General features: G+C 41.5%; 1 protein-coding gene across 1 annotated transcript in view; it reads left to right on the forward strand.

Annotated features, from left to right (window-relative positions):
- The window catches only part of LOC136864464 (UNC93-like protein), a 41,620-nt gene that overhangs the window by 24,187 nt on the left and 2,025 nt on the right, over nucleotides 1–15,408 (forward strand). Inside the window, exons 3-5 of the mRNA XM_067141482.2 lie at nucleotides 1,409–1,628; nucleotides 4,934–5,096; nucleotides 7,038–7,305. Coding sequence (XP_066997583.2) covers nucleotides 1,409–1,628; nucleotides 4,934–5,096; nucleotides 7,038–7,305 — 651 coding nt within the window. The remainder of the gene's footprint in view (nucleotides 1–1,408; nucleotides 1,629–4,933; nucleotides 5,097–7,037; nucleotides 7,306–15,408) is intronic.

The following is a 15,408-nucleotide window of genomic DNA, read 5'->3' on the forward strand; positions in this document are numbered from 1 at the left end:
ATCCAAGGATTGTAATAAGGGACTACTGACGAAATGGAAGTTGAATGGGTGGGTAAATTTGTAGAAAATAGAACTCATAGGGTTAGAGAAAGTGAAGCATTTCCTTATCCTGTAATGATTATGAGGGGCAGTATTATTGGACATTTATGTTTTCTTTTATATGCAAAAGTAAAGAACTAGAATCACAGATGAGGCTTTCTGAGGGTGATGTTTTACTGTATAGAGCAATAAATATGTTACAGCGTTGTGTGCGCCTACAAAAAGTCTCGACAATGTTGTTAGATGGACAACATGCAATGGTACGATGGTAAATGTGTTGAAAAGTCAGGTTGTAAGTTTCGCCAAGGGGAAAGTCCTCTCAGTTTCAATTAGTGTATTTTTGTGATAATACCTCATAGGAATCATTGTAAGTTAATATAAGGAAAGATATTCATTGCAGTAATCACATTAACGAGGTTGTAAATGAAGGTTACAGATATCTTCATATGGCCATGAGAGTCTCTATGGGTAGTAGTAAGGATGTAAAGGAGTGGGTTTATAAATCTCTGGTAAGACACCAATTACAGTATGGTTCCACTGTATGGGATTAATTGATACGAGAAATGGTAAAGACCCAAAGTTAACCAGCACGATTTGTTCTGCGTGATATCCGACAAAAGAGTGGTGTTGCGAAAATGTTGCAAACTTTGGGCTGAGAGGACAAAAGTAAAGGGTCGATATAATAATATGAAGATAAAATTGGTATTCAAGAGGTTCTTTTATAACAAGAAAAATTACGGATTGGTGTAATTTATCAAGGGATATTGGATGAATTTCCAAGTTCTTTGAATTCCTTTAAGAGATGTTTAGGTGAAAAAGTGATAGGGAATCTTCCACCTGGATGACGGCCATAATTTCAGATCAAAGATGGTTGATTGATTGATTGATTGATTGATTGATTGATTGATTGATTGATTGATTGATTGATTGATTGATTGATTGATTGATTGATTGATTGATTGATTGATTGATTGATTGATTGATTGATTGATTTAACATATGTCTTACTATTCTTTGGAACATAATTTTGAAATGCTGAACAGGAGAAGCACAGAGTTTTTGATTAGTGCTATAATATACGACATAATTGTCTATTTACTAGCATATACTGAATTATGGGTGAAAGTTATTCCTTGAGGCGTTCCAGACCGTGGAGTGCCTGCGCGCATGAAGTAGCACTGGTTCTTTTCGGCGATGATTATCATTTTCTATTTTTAAGAGAAAGATGTACATATTCGAACAATATTTTTCGTTTCATGATTCTCTAAAATATCTACATTTTTCTTGTGGTATGTTGAGTTTTGATGTTATTTCACTCAAAACTCAGCCGAAATTATTGCTATTTAATGGTTCTGTTTTGTTGTTCTAGTGTTGTCAGAAGACAGACACAACTCAGTGGCAAATTTCAGTATATTGTACGATGTTAGGGACATCTGTGGAGCCAATTTCTGCCCCGGAAATGAAGATCTTGCCAATCCGAACCTTGAGAGGCCCCCAGACATAAAGATATACACCATCGCCGGTATTTATCTGGCCTGCATGCTACTATCAGTCCTGGTACTCGTGTTTGGTCTCGACTCCTTGTCTAGGTAAGAATGGCCCCATGTTATTCTTCTTCTTCTTCTTTTTCTACCTTTTGCACTGATACATTTCTTATACATTCGTCAGAACTGTTACACATATACCACATTCTGTTGTTTTGAGATGGAACCGATATATTATTTAATGTGAAACGCAGGATAGTGAATGAAACGAAAACGTACACTTCTCGGTATCTTTGGCCCCTGCATGAAAAGGAAAATGCAGTCATTGTGTGACTAATCCAAACAAATTAAGGAACCTCCTCAGTTAGAACATCAAAAATTATAAGACAGTTTACAATGCAGTCACATGAGTCAATAGCTTGTTGATTCTCCACATACGCTGAGGCACTTTTGAATACGACGGGGAATGCTCAGTACTAAATCATTGGGCATTTATTGAGACGAACGGTCCCACTCCTCTATGTGGGCATCATATGGGGCCTGAACCGTTATAACGGTTTCGAACCCACGCGTCTCCCGAATGCAGAGCTCGGCTCCATAGCCGTAGCGCATTAACACCTGTTGCCACTCTGCTCAGTTTGCCTATAATACTTTAAACAGCGAAACTTGGTACTGTTTTGTTAGAATAGAATGCTCCCTTCCTCCAGTTTAGGATCACCTGAAACTCAGGAAAGAGCAATATATTGTAACCCAAATTGTGCTTTTCCTTATTACAATTTGTGTATCTATTGCCACTTTGTATTACGCCTATTAACTATTTACATCCAATCTCTAACTTGTGGTTTAAATTTGGTACTGGGCTGAGTGGCTCAGACGGTTGAAGCGCTGGCCTTCTGACCCCAACTTGTCAGGTTCGATCCCGGCTCAGTCCGGTCGTATTTGAAGGTCCTCAAATACATCAGCCGCTTGTAGGCAGATTTACTGGCTCGTAAAAGAACTCCTGTGGGGATAAATTCCGGCACCTCGGCGTCTCCGAAAACCGTAAAAGTAGTTAGTAGGACGTAAAGCGAATAACATTTTTTAAATATTAAGTTTGGTACTTTTGAAAATCCGTTTACCTTCCAGGGTTGGTTTCCCCCCGAACTTAGCGAGGGATCCCACATCTACCGCCTCAAGGACAGTGTTCTGGAGCGGGAGACATTTGATCGGGGGGCATAGACTTGGGGAGGTGGAGCAGCACCTCGCCCAGGCGACCTCACATGCTACGCTGAACAGGGGCCTTGCGGAGCGATGGGAAGGTTGGAAGGGATGGGCAAGGAACGGAGAAGGAAGCGGCAGTAGCCTTAAGTTAGGTACCAATCCGGCATTTGCCTTGGAGGAGAAGTGGGAAAAGAACGAAAAATTACTTCAAGAATGGCTTAGGAGGGAATCGATCGCCTCTCTACTCAGTTAACCTCCCGAGGCTGAGTGGACCCCGTTCCAGCCATCGTACCTCTTTTCAAATTTCGTGACAGAGCCGGGAATCGAACCCGGGCCTCCGTGGGTTGGCAGCTAATAACACTAATCACTACACCGCCGAAGTGGCAAATTTGGTACTTGCTTACGAAATACATTCTGAAATATGTTTAGTCCTTTTTTTTAAATCTGTACGTTTGGAAAGTGCGTTAACATTTCTTGATGTAAGAAATGCGCTGTTAGTTGTTAATCAATGACATCTAACACAAAACTCTAAATAGATTCTCTACTACGTGCGCCATATTTCAAGGAAATTAAGGTATTTTGTGAGAAAATCAGTTTCAAAATAATTACATTCTGAGTAGTCTCTCACGCCAATGCCCCCTTAACCAGACACATAGGGTACATACTGTGAAAATCAGAAGTCCAGTCCCTCTCGGAAAATATATATTCCCGCGTTCTATTTCTTAATTTCTTTGACAATGAGAATACATTTGGTTTTAAATTTCTAAGACAAATTTTAAGAACAATCTTCATGTAACAATAGATATATAATGTATTTACAATACGTGCTTCCGCAGCCATTGTCTAAAATTTCTCTCTGAAATTAGCAGAAAGAATAACATGTTTTAATAACCTGAATAATATACATTTTACCATCCGTGATGCGGTAACTCGAATTTGTACCCATGTAGGAAATGGGTGAAATTATGTCTACCACACAACTTTCATATCGACTCCACAGGGTAGTTGTTAGGTGCTCCGCAGGAGCGCGCTGCGGCTAAACGCATGACTGTACATTTTTTCGACTTAGTTACTGCCAACTAACTGTTGCCACCCTGGTTGGGGAATGTAGTTTCGTCCTTTCAACAATGACATGAAGGATTCGATTTGTTTACATGAATGTGTATATTAATTTAGCACCATCGGTTTATTTTCAGCATAAGGGTTAGATTTGGTGTAGGTGTGTGCGTATTAATTTAGGCCTATCACCATAGATTCATTTTCTGCACATTCCGTATGCTGACTGAAGTCAGGCATAAGTGGTTCACTGGACAGAATGGCTTCGGCTGAAGAGCTCTACAGGTGGGTGGCGGTGGGTTCGTCCCACCGTCGCGTCGGCTGTCCTGTGAATAGTTTTATTTCTCGTTCACTTCACTAAGGCAAATGCCGGGCCATGGCCGCCCCCTCTCACCACCACATCATCTCATCTCGAATCACCGCTACACCTCTCCTGGCCAGAGAGAGGGTGTAACCCCGAAGAGGCCAACCGTACCCCTTCAGGCTATGGAATAAAAGCAAAAATAAATAAATAAATAAATAAATAAATAAATAAATAAATAAATAAATAAATAAATAAATAAATAAATAAATAAATAAATAAAATGCTTGGCTTTATTTAGATGTGTGTATATTCATTTATCACTACTGGTTTAGGTTTTTTTATTGTGCATTAGATGGTTAATTACATCTACCTTTCTTGAATTCTGTGAGGGATCATTTCAGCCAGTGGCAGTTGTAGATGTCGCTGGAGATATGGAAAAATGTCGCATGATTTTTTGTATTCGTTTATAAATTTAAATATATTTCCAGGGACGTTTTGGTATTCGTAATGAACAGATAACTCTTCTACAAGCGATACGTTGTAAAGTCCGGCCGCGGGAGTCTAGGAAGCAAGATTTTCATCACATATCGCTCTAATGTAATTTATGTTGCGGAGCCCTTATTCGATTTTTAACGTGTCTAGTTCTCAGTGATGAATTTCTCTCCTGAAATGTATTACACAACGCAAAGTTTTTGAAGATTGCTACTTTAATACATGGTGGAGCAAGATCGGTAAAGTAACGTGATTTCTTCAAGTCTGAACATTTCGAAGACCTAACGTGTACTGTACGTGAAATAACTTGATTTTATATGTACCTTAGAAGTTTCTCAAAATAATCACATACTTACAGGTACAACGAGGCTGGTTTAGCAGCCAAAGATCCTCCTGTGACTGGACTGGAACTCTTAAAGACAGCTGCTCGCCTTCTAAGACGAAAGGAACAAGTCCTTCTTCTACCTCTCACCGTCTGGCTGGGTCTGGAGAAAGCTGTGATTGCTGCAGATTACACTGCGGTTCGTACCCCTTTTATCTAAGTGAAAATACTGATGAATCCAAAGAAAAGCAGCTCGATTTGTTCTGGGTGATTTCCGACTAAAGAGTAGCGTTACAAAAATGTTGCAAAGTTTGGGCTGGGAAGAACTGGGAAAAAGGAGAGGAGCTGCTCGATTAAGTGGTATGTTCCGAGCTGTCAGTGGAGAGATTGCGTGGGAGGACATCAGTAGACAAATAAGTTTGAGTGGTGTCTTTAAAAGTAGGAAAGAACACAATATGAAGATAAAGTTGGAATTCAAGAGGACAAATTGGGGCAAATATTCGTTTATCGGAAGGGGAGTTAGGGATTGGAATAACTTACCAAGGGAAATGTTCAATAATTTTCCAATGTCTTTGCGATCATTTAAGAAAAGGCTAGGAAAACAACAGATAGGGAATCTGCCACCTGGGCGACTGCCCTAAATGCACATCAGTAGTGACTGATTGATTGATTGATTGATTGATTGATTGGTTGATTGAACTGTGGTTTCAGTTCAGAAAAATCACCAGTAACGAAAGTATTCCTTGAATATCATTGTGAACGGAAACATAGACTCGTCTTTGGCTCTCGATATTATTAAACAAACTGAGACAGAGGAGAGAGCATTATGAAGGAACTTGTACTATCGGAATGGAAGTTACAGGTGTCATTTCTGTGGACACTGTGCTACACATTAAGAAGTAATCAGGGATGTAGGGGCTTTTATGCAAATGAAAGGTATCTAAAGCAAAGCCAACTCCATACAGGCCATGAAGGCCCTTGGAGTGGTGGAAAGTAAAGGCTTCCACTATTCGTTACCTCGTCACTTGATGGGGTAGAGTGGTTAGCTCTACGCCCGGCCGCCTTTGCCCCCAGGAATTAACCTGCTACTCATTTTTTGGTGTAGGCTGAGTGAACCTCAGGGCCATATGCACCTCCGGAAGTGGAAATCTCGTTTCTTAAATTTTACGACTTCCTGATGGGGATTCGAACCCACATCCTTCCGGGCGAATCGAGCTCGCCTTTACCGCCTCGCCCAGGCAGCCCCGAAAGGTATCTAAACTGATTTCAAATATACCGCTAATGTGCCATTTATTCACCGAACTATAATGGAACTAGAACTCAAGGAAGTAGTTGCAACCAGTCCTCGGTATGCCTCTCATTGATGGCTGGACGTGTAGAAAGCTATGATGACATTTACTCAACAATTCCTATATTTTTCACCTAACAGAATTTTTATTATTACTTGAGGTACACTCGTGGCGCGTACATATCCGTGGAGTCACCGACGTGCTGAATGTAATCCTAATCGGTATTGTACGTGTCGACGTAATTGATAGGATTATTGTTGTCATTACGGACCCGATGTGATGTCACTCAGTCCTGTCCATGGCCGAGAAATGAAGGGTTACATAGGTTATTGGTTATATATAAACTGGCTCACACCTCGAGATATCATCTTAAGTTTCTGCTGCAGCATGCAGTCAAGGGTTGAACTGATTCAGTGTGTAGTCAGGGGTTGAACAACGGCTCAGTGGCCTTGTAATGAGGGTCAGAATATTACTTCCTACTGGGCAGAAGTAGGCAACTTGGGAGTGTAATTTTTAGAAACTACAAACTTTAATTCTTCCTAGTTCGAGTTAATATAACATACTATTTCAAGTGGGGTCAACACATGGTAAAATTACGAATTATTTGGAGGGTGTGATCGCTTTAAACATCTTAAAAAACACTCGTTAGTTAGAAGTCGAACATAGCATTAATAATATCCATCGTTTAGATAACTAACAAGAACCTTAAATGAAAAACGTTGTTGGTTGACTGCGATCCCCCTTTTCATGTTTTGACTGACAGAATCATAACAGTTTATGGCGAAAATATAATGGATGTATATACTGTATATTATTCATTCGTTTATTTCTCTTTTGTCTTATTCTTCCAGTCATTTGTATCCTGTGCTTGGGGTATACACAATATCGGCTATGTAATGATTTGCTACGGGGTCGCGAACTCATCTTCAGCTGCTATTGGTGGCTATATCGTCAAGTTAACCGGGCGATGGCCTGTAATGACTTCAGCTATGTTACTACATATCGGAATACTCATTACATTACTACTGTGGAGACCCCATCCAGAAGATATTGTGATCTTCTTCCTTATGGCAGGACTATGGGGAGCAGCTGATGGAGTCTGGAACGTGCAGATAAATGGTAAGAACTGAAGTACACCAGCGAGTATTTAGATGATGTAGCAGTAAAACTATGAGCATACATTTTTACTATTTGTTTTACGTCTATTTCCGGTCGCACTCTTCAGTTTTTCGTAATTTTGAAACTCATCCTGCTCTTTATGTCGTCAATGTATTTCTTTCATGGTCTTCCACATCCTACCTTCTCCAGGTTCTTTCAACTATCACTTACAAAACGGGCTGTGTCTTGATATGTGTCCTGCAAAATTTACGGACTCAGCCAGGGATCCCACCTCTACCGCCTCAAGGGTAGTGTCCTGGAGCGTGAGACATTGGGTCTGGGATACAAATGGGGAGGATGACCAGTGCCTCGGCCAGGTGGCCTGACCTGCTTTGCTGAACAGGGGCCTTGGTGGGGGATGGGAAGTTTGGAACGGATAGACAAGGAAGAGGGAAGGAAGTGGCCGTAGCCGTAAGTTAGGTACCACCCCGGCATTTGCCTGGAGGAGAAGTGGGAAACCATGGAAAACCACTTCCAGGATGACTTCCCGAGGCTAAGTGCGCCCCGTTTCAGCCCTCGTACCACTTTTCAAATTTCGTGGCAGAGCCGGAAATCGAACCCGGGCCTCCGAGGGTGGCAGCTAATCACACTAACCACTACACCACAGAGGCGGAATGCCCCTATCACTCAGCTTTATGCAACCCGCAGATTATAGCCTAACTTAATAACAATGACCTTGGCTACTCACAGCAATGTCTGGTCTTGTTACGCTTTCTATAATTATTTTAAACGTGTCAACGAATTGAGCATTAACTATAAAATACCGAATGATGGCAAAGAATCGTGAAAATTCCGTATAACAGAAACTTCATGCAGAGAGAATATGACTGAATGACTAGAAGTAGTGTTGACTAAACATTGGTGACCTACAGCTGATGATAGCCGAGCGTGCTGTAAGTTAGAGGAGTGAACCGGTGCTCGTTAGTTGGAGGTTCGAGTCCGGTACAGGACGATTTTGTATTTCGTTGTTAATGTTCATGTGAATCGCGTTGTTGAAGACATATCTAAATCATGATCAGTTCTCATGTTGCAGGAACTCTGTTATGCTCGTTTCTAAGTAGCTCTTAAACGAGCTATTGCAGTAAAGTATTACTAACAGAGGTGAAGTGGGTTTGTGCATAGTGATTTGATTAATGAAGCAAATGTTCAAAATGATCGCCTCCTTCGTTAATGCAAATCTGAGCACGGTGGAGGTGAGTCATTCTTGCTTGCGGCAACGTGTGTGGTGGAAACTGCCTGCAGGCTTCAGTGATAAGCCGCCGTAAATGATTCGGGCTCTCTGGCTCCTGTTCATAGATTCTTATATTTAAATAATCCCAGAGGAAAAAATCTAGTTGAGTAAAGTCGGGTGATTTAGCCAGCCATGTGACAGAACCCCCTCGTCGAATCCATCGTTCAGGATGTGTCCTATGCAAGTGGTTCCGTACTCTCAACGACCAGTGTGCAGGAACTTCACCCTGCTGGAACCACATCCTCAACCGTGTCATACGGGTGCATCCTCCAATAAGTGTGAGAGGTATTCACGATTAATCTGTAGATAGCGTCGTCCCGTGGGCTTACCTTCGAAAAAATATGATCCAGTTATCTTGTCACCCACTATCCCACACCAAACGATGACGTCCCATTGTACCTGAAATCGAGCTCTCCTTATCCAGTGAGGATTTTCAGCTCTTCAATAATCGAAGTTGAGACAATTAAGAGTTCCATTATTGTGAAATCTGGATTCGTCACTGAAGAAAATGTCCGTTAAGAAATCCACATCAGCTTCAACTCTTAGCAATAACCATTGCGAAAATTCTATCCATTTTTGAAGGTCTTCTCCGTGAAGTTCCTGGTGTAGTTGTTAATGGTAGGGGTACAATTTTTGGTGGTGCAATATCCGCAGTACAGATATACGACTGATAATCGGTTCATTTCCAATGGCCCGTGAGCTTGTATGCATGTTGTACGCAATATAATTTTGAACAGCTTCTTTTTTTTTCAGAAGTCACTGGAGCATCCCGAACGGAGGATAATGTATGAAATAACCCCGTTGAACGCAACAGTCTTCCAACACTTCAAAATGAATCTGCATTTGGTAGCCTTCGTCCAGGAAATCGTTACTGATACAAGCATCTGGCTTCCTGTGAACTCTGCCTTGCTCCCCGTAAACAAGTACCATATTCACATAATCATCCCGTGAATACATAATATTTGCTTTTGCTCTAAAAGTACAGTAGATGTTCGCACTTTAGATTATAATGTGCTGTTTCATGTGTCCTACGTATGAAGTCCAGTCATTCTTCAAGTCGAACGTGCGCAGTTGCTTGGTTGAATGGGTGCTAATAATGCTGACAATAGGTGCAGTGCGCAATTCGTTGTAGCGTTTGCCTTATGAATGTCGCATGTTGTTACTCCTTTCTGATGTATGTATTCTTTGTAATGGTGAAACGTGACTTTTGAAACTTAAGGAAGTTAAACCTTTCTTTATTCTTTCTTTCTTATTCTGTTTATCCTCCAGGGTTTTGGTTATTCCCTCTGACTCAGCGAGGGATCCCACTTCTACCACCTTAAGGGCAGTGTCCTGGAGTGTGAGACTTTGGGTTCGGGGGATAAAACTGGAGATGATGATGATGATGCTTGTTGTTTTAAGGGGCCTAACATTGAATGTCATCGGCCCCAAACTGGAGAGGAGGACCTGTACATCGCCCAGGTGGCCTCACCTATTATGCTGAACATGGGCCTTGTGAGGGAATGGGAAGATTGGAAGGGATAGACTAGGAAGAAGGAAGCGGCCGTGGCCTTATGTTAGGTACCATCAAGGCTTACCTGGAGGAGAATTGGGTAACCACGGAAAGCCACTTCCAGGATGGATGAGGTGGAATCGAAATCACCTCTACTTATTTGACCACCCGATGCTGAGTGTACCCCGTTTCATCCCTCGTACCACTTTTCAAATTTTGTGGCAGAGACGAGAATCTAACCCGGGCCTCCGGGGCTGGCAGCTAATCACACTAAATACTACACCACAGAGGCGGACGTGTACCTATTACTTGGTTAAATGAGTCCAGCAAAATGTTTCAGGTAGTATTCACAATGAAATTGTCCATAGTCGGTGCTCACGTGGCGATAGTTATTATGTTTACTTATTATAACTTCCTTAGAAGAATGTCTGAGACTTCGGAAAAGTCAAATCTTCTTAAAGGATGCCTAGGCGAGTACGAAATGAAAAGTTGAAAACGGCGTATCTCAACAAGGCTTCAAACTCTCACTGCTCTCTTTAGCTTGTGCAAGCACAACTAACATGCCTAATTCCCCGCAGCTACTTCCAGCATGATCGTCCAACCCTAACAACCCTGTATTCACGAGGAAAGCGAAAGTTCTCACTTCGTAAAGTTACTGATGTGTTACTGCCTTATGGTCGGTTTTTTTGACTTTATTGAACGCTGTAACGGTGGTAATTACATAGCGTGAGCTATCACATCTGCTGTACAGCATCTGATTATAAAATACTGTGAAAAACACGTTCTTATCAATTTAGATGTGATGAGACTATACAAAATGGCGGTGAATTGACATGTCCTTTCTTTTTCTACTGGCTTTATGTGGCACCGATACAGATAGGTCTTACGGCGACGATGGGATATGAAAGGCCTAGGAATTGGAAGGAAGCGTTCGTGGCCTTAATTAAGGTACAGCCCCAGCATTTTCCTCGTGTGATAATGGGAAACCACGGAAAACCATCTTCAGGGCTGCCGACAGTGGGATTCGAACCCACTATCTCCCGAATACAAGCTCACAGCCGCGCGCCCCTGACCGCACGACCAACTCGCCCGGTAAATGACATGTCTGTAATTCATCCTAACCTATCAAGTTTCCTATGATAATGTCACCACCCTTTTCTATGAAAAGAAAATGGTCTCTTGAACCAATCAAGTGCGAAATTAAAGGAGTGGCCATGGTTTGTACAACACAGTAACATTTCGTAAAAATGACTAGAGTATTGGACTCCACTCCACATAAAATGGTACAGTGTTTTTGAGATGGGCCTCACTTACTGTCTCTTGTATAGTTTTTGCATTGTGAGGGGAAGTCTATATCGGGCTAACTGCACATAAAATTTCTATAAGATGTTGCGCAAGATAGGACTAAGGGACATTTAATGTCTAGCTGGTTGCATATGTTCGGGAAAAATAGGGGCAGCTGTACCACCCGGTATATTTGATATTTAACACAGGGAATGTTCACAAGCACGCCTCTGTGGTGTAGTGGTCAGTGTGATTAGCTGCCACCCCCGGAGGCCCGGGTTCGATTCCCGGCTCTGCCACGAAATTTGAAAAGTTGTACGGGGGCTGGAACGGGGTCCACTCAGCCTCGGGAGGTCAGCTGAGTAGAGGTGGGTTCGATTTCCATCTCAACCATCCTGGAAGTGGTTTTCCGTGGTTTCCCCACTTCTCCTCCAGGCAAATGCTGGGATGGTAGCTAACTTAAGCCCACGGCCACTCCTTCCCTCTTCCTTGTCTATTCCTTCCAATTCCCCCACCCCGCTAGGCTGTTCAGCATAGCAGCTGAGGCCGCCTGGGCGAGGTACTGGTCATCCTCCCCTGTTGTATCCCCGACCCAGACTCTGAAGCTCCAGGACACTGCCCTTGAGGCGGTAGAGGTGCGATCCCTCGCTGAGCCCGAAGGAAAAACCGACCCTGGTTGGTAAACAGATAAAGAAGAATATTCACAAACTTAATGATAAAAATAACGCATTTAAAAAAATTCTATACATAAGACAATATCCTCTAAGCATATAAAGAAATCTATAAACAGTGTCTGAAATTTTAAAAGTATGGTCAAAGATATACACGGTAACTGTACCAGGCTCAATATCTGTAGTTTACTGTTATCTGGAGTAATACACAATCATAATTCATTTATTACATTATACATGAAAGTTCGAAATTGCTAGTGATGTTTCCGTCCTAAATGTAAAATATTGAGCTATTATTTAACATTTCACATTATTGTTTCAGGTTTTAACGTGCAGTGAACGTGCGTCCCCTTCCATATCTTAGCAGTTTTATTATACTGTATTTCAAGAATAATTGTGTAAATTTGTTTTGCCCTCCCCCTTTTTCTACCTGGAATGAATGAAGGCATTGTCTTATATAACTCGTATCACTTTCAATCTACCTACTCCTAAATAAATTCAATGGTATTGGTGGTTTGACATGTGACGGAAAGAAAGCGTGAATGTAATTGCCTATTTTGATGGTGTTAGATAAAAGCACATTACTAATATTACAACATTATGTAGCTATATATTATAGTTTTCAGTTTCTGCAAGTGCCCAGCTGCCTCGTATATTTGCACTGTTAACATTAATACTTTATGAGTATGCCATGTGCTTTAATCACTGCATGGCATCGGTTAAACACTGAGAATATTAAATTCGTAACGTATTCCTGAATCAGTTATTGAAACCAATTGCGCACTCTGATCTTCAGCAGTTCCTGCTCATTCTTGAGTTACTTTCTTGCAATAGCATTCCTCATAACCTTCTTGAAAATCTACAGCCTGTTTCCAGTCATTCGACCGGGTCAGGAATGGACTGAGTGCAGCCCCCATCTAGCGGCGAGGATAAGAAATGTGCCGGCTGCCGGAGCCTGTCGTACTCCTCTGGGGCAATGATTAATGACTGACAGATGAAATGGAATGTTAATGGAGAGTGTTGCTGGAATGAAATATGAAAAGGTAAACCGGAGTACCCGGAGAAAAACCTGTCCTGCCTCCGCTTTGTCCAGTACAAATCTCACATGGAGTGACCGGGAATTGAACCACGGAATCTAGCGATGGGAAGCCGGTGCGCTGCCGCCTGAGCCACGGAGACTTCACCCCATAACCTTCTTACATTTCTGTATTGACTGAGATTCAGGTCTAACACATGCACTCTGTTTTGTTCAAGGAATTATTTTACTGCAATGTTTAAGTAAGGGTAATTGCATCAACACAACTCTGAATTCAATCATAGTACAAATATTAATCATATGGCTTACCTTTAGAACCCTGTTACAAGGAGGAAAGTCATTTTGGAAGAAACGCAAAATATATATGTATCACCATAATGGTGTCTCATTGTGATCATCAGTTTCCTTTCAAGGACACTTCTGTACAATTATGAATTAACAGTATCACTTATAGAGTCTAGATGGTCTACCCCACGACTGGAAATGTATCTCCGGACGACTTGTCCTCGTGGAGGCTTCATTGTTTGTGTTATGCATGAAGGCAAAGTTCTTCTCCGTTTCCACTATGCTCGAGCACTTTGTCTTTGGAGCCATGGAGGTTAAATTTTGACTCATCTGATAAAGATCACCTTATTTCACATCGCTGCTTGTCATGCCACATTTTCTTTTGTCCGCTTTAGTCGCTTTTGCCTCATTGTTTTAGTCAGTAAACATTTCTTCCAGGGTCGATGGTCAGGAAGTTCTGCTTCATGTAATGTACTCCTAACAGTTCTGCTGCTTACTGGAACATCATATATTTTTCCCCACTCCCGTTTTAGTTCTACAGATGAAAGATGTTGGTCACCAAAACACTCTCATTCTGTTTAGTTTAGGAGAAATCCTTTCCTTGCTTCTCTATTTCACTTCATCAACATCACCTTTCTACCTGCATTTCTTAGGTAACCTTGAGATGGTAGAATTATTGAATTCCCATCTTAGAGGCCATTTCTCCTGTGCTAAGGCCAACGGACGAATAAGTATAGCAGCGTTCTTACTGGCGTTAAATCCGCTTCACTGACTATTTCATAAATACTCTGTCTTGTCAGAAATTAGCCTATTAGTACTGATCCATTGTACTGTGAAACATTTGGCAACAGTGAGTCAAGTACTAATAGAAAAGACTGTAAGTGGAGAGAAATCAGACAATATAGCCAAGAATACGCACACATACAAATACAAACAATGCATTGTTATTGTAGTTGTTGTTATGAAGTAATGAGCAGCGATGAAATAAATGTTTCCTCCGCTGTAAGTATACATTTGTAACTGCAAAACCGGGAATATAGGTAGGGTAAATGCCCTTTCAGTAGTACGTACTGTAATCAAGGGTTGTAGAAAGATGGGAGACAAACAAAAATGAACTATAAGGTACTGATAGGATAGGCGATCATTTACATAACATTTGATAGAATAGCAATGCAATTTATTTCTTCCCTAGCCAGTTAACTTGGCACTAACACCAACAGCCTTTCAGTAACGATGGGATAGGGCAGAATGAAGCAACCGTGGCCTTAATTTAGCACAGCACTAGTATTTAGTTTGTGTGGAAACGGTAAAACGCAACGGGGGTTGCAACAAATCAACTCCGGAATACAAGATCACAACTACATGATCCGTGTCTCACGTCCAGCTCTCCCGGTATTTACAGTTCTACCTGAATCTAACGGCACATGAGAGTATTGTGTTTTTGTCCTTCAATCCTCGTCCCTGGTAATTAAATATTAAACTTGTTTTCGAGTGACACTTCTAATTCTTCTAGAATCTGTAATCAGGTCGTGTAAAACATGACGTCAACAAGAGACAAATAGAACGTTTAATGCTAACGAAACAAGCCTCACATAACAGCGATAAACACATCCTATAATTTGTTATGTCCTGCTCCCCTGAACTGTCTGGAACTGGTCATCAAGTAAACAGACAGTTTACTGGCCATATGCCGTACCTTGTACGCAGTTTAAAGTACTGGATGGGCTACTATCCCGAACTCACATGAGTTACACATCTCCCCATATTACTCATAACACAAACACATTCGTCAGTTGAGTAATATTGGTTGATTAGACGTTTGTATTCTGTACACAATTTTTCGTATTTAAATCTCAACAGAGTCTGTCGGTATTCAAAAGCGAAAAGTTAGAGGTACATGGAAGAACATCTTTCTGGGAGAAAATGAAAATTATGTTCCCCTCGGGCTCGGAACTAAAACCCTTACCACCAGTCACTGGACAGGTGTTTAGAGATTCCATTAGGAAGGTCCTTTCACGAAGGAATCACATTTATCACATTCGATCAGCCTAGCGGAATTATGAGA

Source organism: Anabrus simplex, chromosome 2, assembly GCF_040414725.1.
Source record: "Anabrus simplex isolate iqAnaSimp1 chromosome 2, ASM4041472v1, whole genome shotgun sequence".
In the NCBI taxonomy this organism is placed as follows: Eukaryota; Metazoa; Arthropoda; class Insecta; order Orthoptera; family Tettigoniidae; genus Anabrus; species Anabrus simplex.